This window comes from Panicum hallii, chromosome 5, assembly GCF_002211085.1.
Source record: "Panicum hallii strain FIL2 chromosome 5, PHallii_v3.1, whole genome shotgun sequence".
Taxonomy (NCBI): Eukaryota; Viridiplantae; Streptophyta; class Magnoliopsida; order Poales; family Poaceae; genus Panicum; species Panicum hallii.
Genome location: NC_038046.1, coordinates 56,460,935 through 56,475,688, shown reverse-complemented (window position 1 = coordinate 56,475,688; position 14,754 = coordinate 56,460,935). Strand labels below are relative to the sequence as shown.

Sequence of the window (14,754 nt, the reverse complement as noted above, 5' to 3'; positions counted from 1 at the left end):
GTTTATCGCCAGCTACAACTCTATCCACCCGCATTACGCATTGCCAGATTGCACACGCCACGCGCTGGGGTGCCGTGCCGTGCCACGGGCGCCCCCCTCGTCTAGAGTCTAGGCGTCTAGCACAGTGCGAGTGTGACGTCGTGAGAACTCGACTGTACTGCATCCGGGCAACGTTTTCCTGCAGAATTGTGAGCTAGAGGACCTGGCAGAAATGGAGGTTGCAGAGAGCTGGTGCCTGAATGATCTTGCTATCACTGCGACAGTGTAAGGTCACCTTATTTTTGCCGTGCCAAAAGCGCATGAAAAACTAAAAAAGCATAATTAGTAGTCTAGTTCTAAGATTCCAGTATTCATCCATATTTATCGTGAAGACTGATATTCGAGGTGAACATGCCTCGGCCCTGAAGGATCAGCGGATCGTAAAGACTAGTAACTGGGAGAAGATATCCAAAATTACTGGAAAGATGCAGCAGAGGCCGCAGGAACAATCAGAAAGCAGATGGCACAAACGCGCGATCTAATAATGATGAGCAGCTATTCTGAAACATTGCTATCACCTATTATTGTTTGGTTTGGTCCCGCGATAATACATCAAACATATTGTGGAAACATCGCCACTCAGGAGTCAAGAGTAAAAGATCAGTGCAGGAGCTTGTCCCAATTTACATGACCACAGAAGGGTGAACGGTTGCTTATCATCCGGGGTGAAAATTGTGTACACGGTGTAGTAGTATGAGCAAAAATTAAAGAATACTTCGCATAGCAACCATCTACGTATAGCATGGGTGGTGAGATGGTGCAGAAGGAATCATGCAACGAAGAATATGAAGATCATGAGGAACACCATCAGTACAAAGAATATCTTCATCATCAGCCACCTGTTCGATGAGATGCTGTTGAGGTACTTCAGGAGCTGGCCCTGTGCTCCCTCAACGTTAGCCAGCGTGTCATCCATGTTCTCATCAATTCTGTCATAGACAAGGCAACATTAAGAAAATACATAGCCAACAGCCCACTAGAAAGCATGAATTGTCAATGTAACATCAATCGTAAATTTTGATTTTGGACTTCTAATGACTGTTATAGGGATGGTGAAAACTAGTGATACAGTAGCTGTTTGCGGGTAAAGCTCCCAGGACGAGGTAGTGTGACATCACTCTCTTTGACACCAGGCTTGATCCCAACCGGCAACCGCAACCAGAATCTTATATCCAGGTTCCGCACTTGTTTTATGTCTTCTAGATCATAATGGGATAAATGCTATCCCTTTTATTGGAAAGACTTTTTGCCCGTGCTACAGAACCAAGGTCCTGTTTGCATGTGCAAAGAATAGCTTGGCCCTTCAGAAAACATCCACATTCCTAATAAACCATCCCTTGCCAACTACATGGATAACCTAACAAACTAAAAAGGAGGTAGCAATCAACTTATTCTTATCCTCAGGGTCTAATCAATTTGCGGGCACTGCTCATATGCCAACCAGCTACACCAAATAACAGCTAGGCACTAGGCTGCCGACTAATGCTCAGATTCAATGCTAACGTTTCAGACGATGTTCATCTCTGATAAGGCCAGCATATTCTCTAGGTGAGGTCATTCTTTACACTTTGATGGCGTTAACACTTCTACAAAGATGAAGTTACATATTTAATTCAAGCGCAAGCTTATTCTCCAGATAATAAGATATTTAAAATAAATTTCGGGTGAAGGTTCACCTGATTGCTAGCTCTCCCTGTTGAGAAACCATGGTTGCCAACTGTGTAAATATATTGCTCAGTTCATGGATGGTTGATTCTACATTTTGTAGCGCTTCAGCTCTGCTCTGCATGTAACTGTCCTGCTGTACTGCCAGTTGCTGCTGCTGCATGAAAGGCTGGGATGATGATGATGCTCCATGGTCTCCATTAGTCTTCTTCCTGATGATCAGGAGCACAAATTGTGAGTAGAACTCTTAAAGCACACTGACAATATGTTACATGGTTGAGCAACAGATGTATTCTGCCAAAAAAAATTATTGTAGCCAATTTTATTCTTTAACATGAGCACGGCTATACAGAACAAACTGAAAAGAAATAGCTTGTTTCAACATAAACAGGTATGAGTGTGACAGCAATCATGCCCCCGAAACAACAATAAAGACAGTAAGATGAACCCCACTGGACTAGCCCGTGTCTGGCATAATATTATTCGATAAATTTTGCGAGTATGCATTGAGGCTGTTCCATCACAATGGCAACATAGAAAATATTCACTCAAGTAGATGCATCTGATAACATGGAATCGTGTAAACAGGGCTAATGCAAAGGCTGCTATGCCTCTGGTCATGATGGGTAGGGATGTGCAGGGATTGGGTTGGGATGGGGACATGGTTGTTGGCTGGCACAAAATAGTTTTCCAAGCCCAGATTGGTTTACTAAAGCTTCCTGGCCAGTAGCTAGTGGTGCTATGTACTCGGACAGATGTGAGGACTTCTATAGAAAAGTATCTCTTTTGTACCACATCACCTCCAAGATAGCAGACACTACAGAATATAAATACCAAGTGAACTAGAGGGAAACTAAGATAATTATGAATGGACTCAAGTGTGACATTAGAAGCCTTATTGCCAACCTACAGCTAGAATAAAATTTGACAGAACTAAAATAAAGTGATTTTGAATGGCTGCTGAAATATGAAAGTACGAAAACATCTAGTTTTGCATGGCAACAGTACCTCTGGAACAATGGGGTAGATGCAGAGTCGCTGGCCCATGGTGCTGGGGGCACAGAAGACTCGGATGGATCCCTAGCAACAAGAGGACGTTGACGAATGAATGGATTTGACGCATCCTTTCCAGCTGACGAGGAGAACATCTGCCTTCTATTTTCATGAACCTTCAAATTCTGCACATCATGGGAAGAAAGGCTTTAAGCAACCATGTGTACTATAGACTTTAAAAGGGGGGGAATGAGCAGTATAATTGAGGGGGGGGGGGTTTATCTGACCTCTGTTCGCATGGTAAGAACTTCTTTAAATTCTTTTGTCGCACTCATCAGACGGTTTTTTAGGTTGTCCACGACCGTAGTGGAATGATTCGTTGTGTCCTTGGATAGATTCCCACTCTCATTTTGTGAATTGCAGAGAGCTTGTAGGTCTACAACAGCAGTATTCAAAGCAGTGATATCCTTCTTGATAACTGCAGTCAGCTCTTGGATCTCCACGGTAGGGTCATCAAAAACCGACGTCCTCTTTGCCACTGCAAACATTCATTTGATAATAATCATAGAAATAGCAAAATCTTTACAAATGCATAGCATATTAGTATTCATGATAAACGGCTTGTAGCATGAGGTCACCGATGATGTTTTGTGGTGATATGTAATGCCACTAGAACTAATGTACATAATTAGATCTGACGGTAGCACCATACCACCATAGCATGGAATACTGTAGATCATATGATCAAGGACTTGGTAACATATGAATATATAATGTCAGATTCAACTGACGTAATTAGAAAATAAGTCTATTCACAAAAGGAGTCAACAACCAGATACACTTGCACCCACCACATAACAAGCACACATCTCAGAAGCATGTAAATAGACCAGGATAAAAGAATGGACATCTTGGCTTGCTTCACGGCAACATGATTCTAATGTCATCACTAGAAGAGTAACATCACCACAACACAAGCACATCACACCCATCCTGACCCTCATAGGAAATAGCACAAGTAGGAACTAATAGGCAAATGAGCACCCAGAGGATCAACCAGGTTACAGCCGACATCTGCACCAAACAATCAAACATCACGGAAACACTGAGAAGTGAGAACGAACACTCTCACAGCAACCTCGAGCAAAGACACGTATCAATTATCCGCAACCACAAAGTAAATCACTATTCATAACCAACTATCGCATCTGGAGATCTCGCTGATCGTAGCGCTCTACCAATTCAACTTGTCTTCAACGACGCAAGAATCAGGAGGTACGAGGGGGAGCAGGAGGCGGAGCATACATTTGGCTAGGCGGGCTAGCTTCTGAGAGGTCTGGTGGATCCCGAGCCCGATCTTGGACGCGCGGTTGTTGAACTCCGAGCGCGCCGACGTGGCCGCGATCGACCCGTCGAGGGGCCCGGCTCCGCCGCTCCCGCTGCTGCTCGCCGCGGCGGCCACGGAGGAGGAGGAAGGGACGGCGTGGCGGCGCGCGCTCTCGACGGCGGCGCGGAACTCGTTGGTGCGGTCGCGAAACGACGCCTGCGCGGGCCGCGTCGGGTTCATGGCGGCCGCCGGCGGTGGATCTGGGGCCCCGGATCTGGATCTCGCCCTCGCCCTCCGCCTCGGTGGGTGGGAGGGGGAGGGGGGAGGAGCACGCGGTGGGAGGGGGAGGGGGAGGGGGAGGAGCACGCGGTCGGTCGGTTCGGGGGTGGGCGGCGATGGGGAATCGAGCTGGAAATTGGGGGAGATTCTTGTCAGATCGCAACCTCGCAGGAGGTGTTGGGTTGGAGAATGGGGTTAACGGCGTTACCGCGGGGAGGGGCGGGCGTCCCCACCAGGCTGCTGTGCTGTCTGGGAACGTCTTCACCGTCTGACCGCGAAGCAACGGCTTCGATAAAAGTTAGCCGGCGGCTGCAGCGGGACGTCGGCTGCGGGACAGGGTAGTGGCGGCGGCGGGAGGCGGCATGGGCAGGGTCGGGCGGGGATGGCCGGATGGGGACTGAGGGAGAGGGAGCAGAGAGCACGGGAGGACAACGCCCCTCGCTTGCTCGGGAACGCGTAGGAGAAAATCGGCCTTAATATTGTTCCGTGATTCTTAGCGAAAATTTAATCGACGTGTTTGGGTGGAATTTTGGCTTACTTCCGTTGATAAGCGGCTTATAATCATATCCAAATATATTAGCCCCACACTTAATTTCAACACTTGTTGGCCCTGACTGGTTCTGCTTATAAGCAGCTTATAGGTGAAAAAAAAAGCGAACCCAAACGTTTTGCTTATTTTTCACTTACCGCAGAATCCACTTAGCACAAAAGCAGGAAAACAACTAGTGCCCTGCTTATCTCTTAAGCGGGTCGAAATCTAAATCTCCAATAAGCAAAAATAATCATGTTGCCAGACACCCAGCGTACCAAGGCAGCGGATTCTCCGGATAGCAGCTTATCAGAAAAGAGTACTTCTCACATAAGTGAATTCTAGAAAGAAAAGAATACTTCTCACATAAGTGAATTCTAGAAAAGCAGAACCAAACAAGACCTTATTAGTTCAATGCATCTATTGTTGTATGGTCGGATGGAATTCTACATTTGTTTTGGCCATAGCAACACACGAGCCTTTAACTAGTCACATCTAAATATGACACATTATCCAAGCCGGCTTTTGTCTCGTTAGAGAGTGAGCGAAGAAATTTTAGTTCCAGTCAAGCAGGAGGGAAATCAACAGCGTAGTTGGGCCTGCAGCAGGAAGTGAATCCAGAGTTATCCAATCCTAAAACCGAACATTTTCATGTTCAACCACAAAATTTTCATGTCCAGTTGTGACCACAAAACCCCCTTGACCAAAATTTTCATGTCCAACATAACATGATCAACCCGAACATACAAGTTACAACTGACATCAACTCTTGAACCGAACACTGCGGCTGACGTTCGGGTTGATGCCAGACATTTCACCTCCATACGGACCAGAGGGCTTCTTGATATCACGCACTTGGCCTTTCCGCTTGACAAGCTTGTTTTTATGCTTATCCTGAAAAGAGGGTGGACACAGAAGAAATGAGCTAATAATTTTGAATTATCACCCAGGCAGTTTAACTGACTCGCATATAATTTAATGTTAATTACCCTGTAATTCTTTCGTGGATTCTTCTTTTTCTTATTTCTGGATCGTGTCAACCCCCTGTTCTTCTCGATCTGCAGGAGTTTGGATTTACTTAGAAACATGTAATGAGAAATCAAAATTTATAATAGGTTGTATGATACACCAGGGTGAGGATTAACCTGATATGAAATCTTCCTCTTGCCATCTCCATCCGTTTCTTCCTCCACAGGTTGAATGCCAGGAGTTCTGTCATACGGGAAAAGAAATAAGCACCAGTATAGCATTTACCAAGAGCACCCCATTACCTGACATATGAATGGAGCTTACGTTAAGTACTTCTCATTCTTGATCAACAGTTTTTCAGTTCTCAGTCTTTTCACATCCTGATAGAAGTCCTCTTCAGAATAGTCAATATCTTCTGGCAACTCATGATCATCTTCAAGTGAGTTAGCTCCTACTCTTGATAGGATGTGAAGCTCATGTTTCCTCCGCCTTTCACCGATATTATCTCGCTTTGGAAGGTCATCATCACCAGACACAAACTTTGAAGATAAAGAAACAAGGGATTAGACACAGATACGACCATAACCTTGTAGCTACGAATAAAATTCAAAGTCATGTCATAGCTTATACTGAACATATGCAGTTTTCCTTCCCAAGCCTATACTAAAAAAAACTGAAACATATGTACAATATTGTGCAATCAGAATTTAAAATTCACCATGGATTTCAAATTCAATAAACAAATTCCTTTGGAAATATAAATATTCTGGATATTACAGTGCCAAAGATATTACCACATGAAATTGTTTTCAACCAAGATGACTAAGACCTAGTAGTTGATGCATGGCATGGTATAAGGATTTACATATTGTCCCATTCCAAACCCTTAAGGACGACGAGAAACAATTAGAGATAAACTAATACAGCGAAAACTGAAAACCTGCAGTATATCATACCTTGCTTTTATTTGATTTAGCAGCAGCTGCCACAAGCTTGCTAGGTTTCATCATTTGATTATTCTTCTCCACTTCATCATCAAAGTCATCCAATGTCTGCAGGTCTCTTCTGTATATCAAAGACAAAATTACTAAAATCACAAAGAAATAAAAACATTATTATGTAACAAGAATGTCTAATAACTCACTGATTACTAGTTGTCCTAGTTTTTGACAACTTCTCTGGCTTTGATCTTGTCAAATTATAGAGCCCTTTTTTCTTTAATCTTTCCTCAAGGTTGGCTCTTACTTTCAACATTTCCAGGCTTTGCAACCCCATTTGCTCATCCTGTCATTTTTAGATTTCACATGCAAGTCCATTTGCTCACTGTCACTTTTAGATTTGATTCTACAGGAAAATAACAAAAACTACACGTTCATAGCAGATTTACCTTGTTCTTCTCTTTGTTAACTTCATGCCGATCACTATTAGAAGGCTCACTCTTCCTCAATTCAGAGATATCAGAGCCCTGAATTATAAACAATCATGAGATATTTGGAGTGTCTAGATAATAAAGTAATAAACACAACAAAGAAGAAACAGTACTTGTTTCACTTTATCAAGTGCTTGTACATTGCTACATTTACCCTCCCCTTTGTCCAGTGAGATCATCTTATCAGCTTGGATGGGGCTGCTATCCATGTTATGGTCATCAGTGCTCCCCTTTTGCCTCTCTAGATTCATGGTAACTTGCTTAATCTGCAAAAGAGAGGAAATCTTTTGACATAGTCCAAATAACATTCTAATCAATTCATAAAGAGGATTAACTAACAAGTGATAAAATAATGATATCCAATAATGGAAGAATTCTTACATGCTACTTCTACTCAACTTATTTTCGGTCTGTAAGACTGATTAGAATACTAACCCAGAGAATGCAAAGAAAAGAAGTTTAAAATGTGTCATCTGGCAGATACTGTGCAGCATGGCTGTGCCTTCAGAATCAGTATAAGGTTTACTAAAAACAAACCTTGTCTACCATATTCTTGGTCTCTACAAGGCGAGAAATTACAGGATGATCATGCACGGACAACCCCTCAGCTTTCATAAGGAGGTAGAAGGTAATAGCTTGACAATAAGCCAGCAAACAAGCTTTCTTCACTTCCAAAGGTTGCATTCTACCTTTAGCTTTGCCTGGGCCAGCTGTAACCTGCAGAAATGATATTCAGTTATCACAGAGGAAAAGAGGAGGAGGGGGAACCTATGGTCTGTCCCAAATCACAAAATTGGGCCCTTGTCGTATATGGCTAAAGTCGCAATCAAGGAATCGTTTATGCCACTCCATAACACATTAATATTAAATGTGCTGTCGATCTTGTGGGCTCTGTATGACCGGAGTTCATAGTTGAGTCAAATGTGAACAATCTGCTTTTATCAGGAAGTTAAATTGTGTTCAATTTGGTTTTTGCAAAGGATATGGTATTGCTAAGCCATTAGTCAAGTTACATGTACTGCATAGCCAATAACAACAAAACCTTTAGTCCCAAGAAAGTTAACAGAAGGGAGTAGGATATGCCTCGCATGGCTTCTGTTCCTGAAGTAACCAATTTGCAGCAGATGGGTTCGAAACATTTGGTATCTGAATCACTCTCCATGAATTCTGTTGCTGAAGTGCACAACTACAATGCTATGATGAGCTAGACATGGCATGGATGTGACAATAAGCCTTAACAACTATTCATGTTTCAAGTCTCAGAGTTCTCCCGCACATGTTAATTTTTCAAGTTACGCAATAATTCTGTGAATGCTATTTGAATAAGAAACAAAAAAATGGATCCTGTAGTGAGTTCAGCAGAAATTTACCGCATTGCTGAGCTGTCCTATGGCATTGAGTTCTTCATGGGCCTCCTTCAATTCAGACAACAAGCTAACGAGTTCAGGAGAAGAACTGCATAAATTTAATATATAGATGTAATCACGGATTGCACTTAAGCATATAATAATAGTGTCACTTCTACTATTTCATAATTTAGATGCTCCAAGGCCAAGCACTACAAATCTGAAAAAATTGGAATTGGGCATGCCTATGCAAGGCTGATTTGAGTGGAACTACCAGTCAACATGATTATTCCTGAATGGCCAAAAAAGTTTCTCATGCACTGTGATTTTTACACTGAACAGAGACACATATCGCCTTGAGGATAGGCTTTGTGAAGGAACTGAAAATAATATTAATTGTACAGAGTAAAATAACAGACCTGTATAACACATCCATTTTGTCATTGCCTGATGAGACAGCAAACTCTTGTTTTAGTACAGTTTCATGGTTGGATGCCTGCTAATCAATGGATAAACAATTGTATAAAGGTATTCTGTCAGATTCATACTAATATAGCATCAAAGAACATACTCTAAAATTTGTCTTTAATTTGCATTCACATTGATTAGCAGAATTGAGCATGTAGAAGATATTATTTTACTAGCAACATGAAATGAGCAACATGAAATAATTTCTTTCTGTAAGCAACACATTGTCTTTAATTTGCATTCAGAAATGAGCATGTAGAAGATAAAGGATATCAGAATTTTTATTGTCGAACAAAGCAACGATAGTGACCTTAAAATAAAGGAATGAACCATTTTACAACCGTCAAGTGCTACGGAGTAGTTATAAACTAATTGTTCGCATGCTGATTGAAGTTAAAATCACCTCACACGAAATTGGTTTAGATTATAAACATTCTCGGCTGCACCTCTTGCGTATTTAGAACTTTAATCAATTTGGTTCAAAAGAAATTAAAGCTTAATCAGCACCTGAAAAAATGGTTTTATTTAGTATTATCTTCTGCAGGCCTTTGATACTTTATTTCAATCATACACATCAAATGCAAGTTAATGATACTCCATATCGCGAGTGAGAATAATTCCAGAATTATTCGAAGTTATTTACCAACTTTGAACCCAAATGCTATTTTGGCCTATACCAGAATTATTCAAAGTTATTTACCAACTTTAAACCCAAAAGCTATTTTGTCCTATACATTGTCACATCAACACCACGTCAGCTAAAACCACTCTAAATACGATGGTTCAAAAGTGAACGTTTTTAATAATCGAGGATTGTAAAAAGAACGGTTTCAGAATTGGGGGTTGGAAACATGGACTTTACCCCCATGAAAACAAAATTGTGTACATGTGGTATAACTTCTAGCAATAAGATAAGAAGATATCCTGAAGTAAGTTTAGACAGTACTCAAAGCCATCTCCTAGTAAAAGCAAACAAGAGAAAGTAACAATCACCTTTGTGGCATCATTCTCTTCATCACTTTCACCATCTTCTAATCCAAAATCTTTCATAGAAAGCTTTTTTTCCCTCTCTTTCTGGATCCTTTGTGCCTCCTCATAATCCACCTCATCATCACCAGACTGTTCACCATCATCATAATATGCCTTTTTACCTCTGCCCCAAACGTCTGTGTTCTTTTCATCTTCCTCTTGCTCATCCATGCTATCATCACCTCCAGCAATTTGTTTGGCAGCCCTCTCCGCTCTTTTTACTATACAAACAGATTAACTTATGAATATGCAAACACCTCATATCAGAAGAAACAGGAACAGCTAAATAAGTGGTCCAGTATTACTCTTATTATGATTTCACTAACAAGGCAATTTAAATGATAACAATTGAGGTAAATCTTGCATTGAGACACTACATGAATTCTCAAAGTAGAAGAGACCAAAATAACACTAGCATAGCATCTAACATAGCAACGGATTTATTCACACTGAAGAGGTAAGGCAGCATTACCTATCACCTAAAGCTGCATTACATCATACATAAATATGATTAATTCTTAAAAATAGTTTCAACTAGAAGTTCTGTTGGCGACTAAAACATTAGTTCAGTAATGTCAATACGTGAAATTAATTATTTAAGCCACAGAAACATATTGCTCAACAGCAACTAAGAAATATAGGGCATCTTTGGCAAAGAGCTCTCACAGCAGCTTCCAAGCTTCTAGGCTGAATCCAAGAGGAGCTCTGCCAAACAGAGAAGTGATTCTAGACCAAATCCATGAAGTGATTCTCTAAAATGAACTAAGGTGCTAGGAGCTGAAAAAAGTAGCTTCTTCTCGCTCAGAATCACTTCATACTTAAAATTTAACCTAGAGAATCATATAGAATCACTTTCAGACACAAAATCACTTCTCTCAGAGAGTGAATCATAAGCAAGAGAAGCTCTACCAAACAGGCCCATACTAAACGCGCAGTACTATGCCCATATATATGATGTAAGAGCTATCACAAACTTACATTTTGCAATATACCCTTTGTCCCATTCTTCGTAATTTGCTTCATCCATGTCAATGTTCTCTTCTCCTCCGCTGCCATCAGTTTCACTATCAGAAACACCCTAAAATAATTGAGATAATAAAAACAAGTCAAATAGATAGAATATAGGAATAATATAAACTAGTACACAACTGCAAGTTTAGGCTGAATGAATAAAACAAATGATTGAGTTATCAAAGTTGTACTCTTCGGCCAAATGTAGCTTCTTGTTGCGTTTAATCAGTCAGACCATGTCTAACCATTGAAAGTTGACACATGATTTGTAGCTCGAGGTCAATATGGGGTAAAAATTTTACCTCGAGGCCAAACACGGGCTGCTCCATTTCGTCATCCTCCGACTCCCTTGCTGAAATCCAGCAAAAAAGAAGAATTGAAACGTCTTAGGAAAGTGCAGGTAGATGGATGAAGCAAAACGTAGATCTCCATGGCATGAAAACTAGAGCGCTGACCATCATTGGCGTCGAAGGGGATCATGTCCCGCTTCTTGTGGACTGCAAAACAGATACCAGAGACAAATAATAACAAAGCACGCATCAGCCAGCAGGAACCACAAAAACCACACATGTGCTCTTCAGAAACGATGGGAGGGAGCCTTCCATCCCCTTTATCTTACAGGCATCAATTTCGTCGTAGTCGGAGTTGGACATCGCCGCCAGCTCGTCGGTCCGCTTGGACTTTGCAGGGCCCCGTGCCGGGGGGCGCCGCGGAGTATAGGACATGCCAATAACTGTTGCAAAAAGATCGAATTTAGTAGGTAAAATCATGGTCAGATCCGAATACAAATCATGGTCGAATTTAGTAGGGGTTTGGGTGTTTGATTTCGCGCAGCAGGACGGGAAGGGAGGGGAATAGGCAGGCATACCCCTGTCGGATGTTCGTCGCCGGCGAAGCGCCCGTCGCTCGACGAAGAATGGGCAGCGCAACTCGCCCTGTCGTCGCCGCTAGGAAAGGAAGACCGAGGCCGAGAGAAAGAACAGAGAAATCGTGGGAAGGGAGGGTGCTGCCGCACCAGCCGGACTCGAGCTGCAGCTGGGCAGGGGAGTGTGGAAAGCGGCGCACCGGCCGACCGCGTGGAAAGCGGCGGGCGCTTGGGGGGGGGGGGGGGGGGGGCGCAAAGGAGAGGGCACTGCTGCTCCGCCGCCGATGAGAGAGACGAGAAGAGTGGCGGCTAGGGTATTTCGGCGGAAAAGTTTCCTTTCCTTCGGGCTAAATTTGGGAATTATTTCGTAATGGGCCAAGATTCCCCATGGCCGGGCCTGAAGAAAAAGAAGAAGGCCCAGGAAGCATACATATGAGCATAGTAGAGCACAGTCACAGTAGCCCAACTGAGATTCACAACGAAGGCCCAAAACTGAAAAGAACTGCACAATCCATCCCCACTTGACCTTGAGAATCCGCCAGTCACACGGTCTTCTTTTTCTTCTTATTCCAAATGTAGCCTCGTTAGTCAAAGATTTTGTTTCTCTTCTATTTGCTTCTCTTTGAAGATTTTGTTTCTCTTCTATTTGCTTCTCTTTGAAGATTTTGTCCTCTTCTGTTTGAATTTTTGTCAGCCGAATTTCAAAGGGACGATGTACTGAAACTACAAAAGTGAAAATCTGTAATTGCAGGTAACGTACAGACTCACATTTTTGTCGGCTAAATTGTTTAACTTACAGATATGTATGCAAGTTTGCTGAAGAAACTGCGCAAACTTCACACATACTCTTCTTCCTCAGGAAAAAAAAGAGAGATGAAAAGCACATCTTTGTCAATCCAACTTAGCAGAGAGAGTCTGTGGGTCTTCTTGGTTCCAGAACCTAGCCATTTCAGTCTTTTTGTATTCCTAGTCCTTTACTTTAGGAGTGCAACTTTGTTCTCTGAATTTCATTCAGCAAACTGGTATGCAGTCACGGTCTGATATTAGTCTACCCTGTACCTGAACCTTTTCAGACTAGCCATGGAAGTCAGGTACGTTGCCCCGTACGTGTGTACAAAAATGTTACGACGACTAGATAGTAGATACACACTCACAAGTGCATAACGCAACAGCGACGAAACGCTGAAACTTTTGACCGCGTGCGCCCGCAGTCGTTGGCCTTCGTATATCAGTTAGCCGACAGCGCTGCAGAAGGTGAAGGATGGAGGCGTCAGTTGGGTAGGCAGCAACCCATCCAAGTTTCAGGCACCACGAGAGCGCGGACTTCGGTTGGCAGAAGCAATCGCTCGTCAGACTGTACAAATGCAAAAGCTGGTGGTCGTTGCTTGAAGGCTGCTAGTTCTCCACTTCCACCTGATGTTCATGCATTCCTGGCGCTATCCCCATGGATCGATCTCTAGCTGCATGGATGAATGGAACAGATATGTTTGTATGCAGCCGTGTAGGCCATCTGCTAGGAAAGGCAGCAGCCATATGCAGATTATTCAGACAGAGCATTGAAAACATGCCTGAATACCAGATGCATGCACTGGGCCTGGGAGCATGCATAGTAACTTTTGAACTTCTGCACCGCGAGCTAAGATGAGTGGAATCTCTGATGATTGTTTTTTTGCTCCACTTGGGCTGATCGATCTTTGTGTATGCATGCATGCATGTGCGCCAAGACAAGTGGTAGCTCCGTTAGTATCTTCCTCCTCACCCGTGGATGAGTTTAACTGGAGAAACGATTAGGTAGTGGGTTGAGCAAAGGCTGTAAGAGGGACTGGGTAGCTAACCTTTTTTCGAGTGGGAGCTAGGCTGATTGAGACCACTTTCTTGACGATTACTTCTCTGCGCAAGACAAACTAATTGTTAGATTGCCTGTCCAAATCACAATTCCCTCGAGGTCGTTTCAGGCAGCAGTTAACTACGAGAAAGTATGCTGAAAGGCGTTGAGAGTAGGAATCCAGCATGATGTTGGTTTTTCAACTGTCCTGAACAGAGACACTGACATACAATAGTCGCATCACAAACGAACACAGGTGCACTAAAATGCATAGCAAAATCAAAGAAGTGCTGAGTTCATACACGCAAAAAAAATCTGCCAGCGTCAGCTAAGCCTAACCCTAGCTAGCAGCCCACTGGCCAACTAGTCGGCCATACTAATGGATGGATTAGATGAATTATCTTTCATTCAGATGCGGCATTACAGGGAAAGCATACATCGGCATGATGCTTGCCATCTCAACGACTAACTTTTCCGTATTCGGTTCATGTGTTAAGTATGATTGAATGATCGGCATCTCTGACTCCTGTAGCTGGCCAGCTATAGCTTATAATGGAGCAGCCATTGAGGAAGATGCGTGGGCTTTTGGCTGTTTGCGTTGACATCATCGTCATCATCACAGAAAAGTTGGTTGCTCGTGCTATATATCAATACGAACAGCTTAACAATTAGCTATTGCCTTTGCGTTTATATATAATACATGCTTCTCAGAAAACACATGTCCCTATGAAACAAATCTTCGCAAAACTCAAAATTTAGCTTCAAATTAAACCGTCAAAAAAAGTTGTTGCTACTGCGTTAATTTATTTCTGGTCAGTACAATAATTGTTAAAAGTTTTTTTTTCTGTTAATCATCCGCAGGGTTGACGACAAGGGTCACCCGCGGCTACTACTACTATACTGGTACTAATTAGTAAACGACCGTTTGAACCAGGAAAAGGCGTGTGGGTTCTGACGAAATGAGCGCGAAGTGCAGGGCA

General features: G+C 42.6%; 2 protein-coding genes across 5 annotated transcripts; both read right to left on the bottom strand.

The window, feature by feature from the left end:
• Window positions 1–518: 518 nt before the first annotated feature.
• LOC112893132 (syntaxin-32) lies at window positions 519–4,613 on the bottom strand. The gene is made up of 5 exons (XM_025960302.1): window positions 4,003–4,613; window positions 2,985–3,235; window positions 2,713–2,882; window positions 1,716–1,916; window positions 519–968 (listed from the first exon to the last, which is right to left on the bottom strand). Exons 1-5 carry the CDS (start codon window positions 4,262–4,264, stop codon window positions 809–811), a joined length of 1,044 nt encoding a protein of 347 aa, XP_025816087.1. The 5' UTR covers window positions 4,265–4,613; the 3' UTR covers window positions 519–808.
• A 778-nt stretch (window positions 4,614–5,391) lies between these two features.
• On the bottom strand, window positions 5,392–12,195 carry LOC112894833 (something about silencing protein 10-like). Of its 4 annotated transcripts, none has more exons than XM_025962657.1 (17): window positions 11,953–12,195; window positions 11,704–11,817; window positions 11,540–11,581; window positions 11,387–11,436; window positions 11,052–11,151; window positions 10,038–10,294; window positions 8,996–9,075; window positions 8,601–8,685; window positions 7,768–7,947; window positions 7,344–7,496; window positions 7,189–7,266; window positions 6,946–7,085; window positions 6,758–6,866; window positions 6,126–6,340; window positions 5,978–6,044; window positions 5,822–5,890; window positions 5,392–5,726 (listed from the first exon to the last, which is right to left on the bottom strand). In XM_025962657.1, the coding sequence occupies exons 2-17, from the start codon at window positions 11,807–11,809 to the stop codon at window positions 5,595–5,597; spliced, it is 1,863 nt and encodes a 620-aa protein (XP_025818442.1). In that variant the 5' UTR covers window positions 11,810–11,817; window positions 11,953–12,195; the 3' UTR covers window positions 5,392–5,594. The 4 variants fall into 4 exon arrangements, with proteins under 4 accessions (XP_025818442.1, XP_025818444.1, XP_025818443.1 ...); XM_025962659.1 differs by having other exon boundaries at window positions 6,758–6,863; XM_025962658.1 differs by having other exon boundaries at window positions 8,996–9,072.
• Between the last annotated feature and the right edge of the window lie 2,559 nt (window positions 12,196–14,754).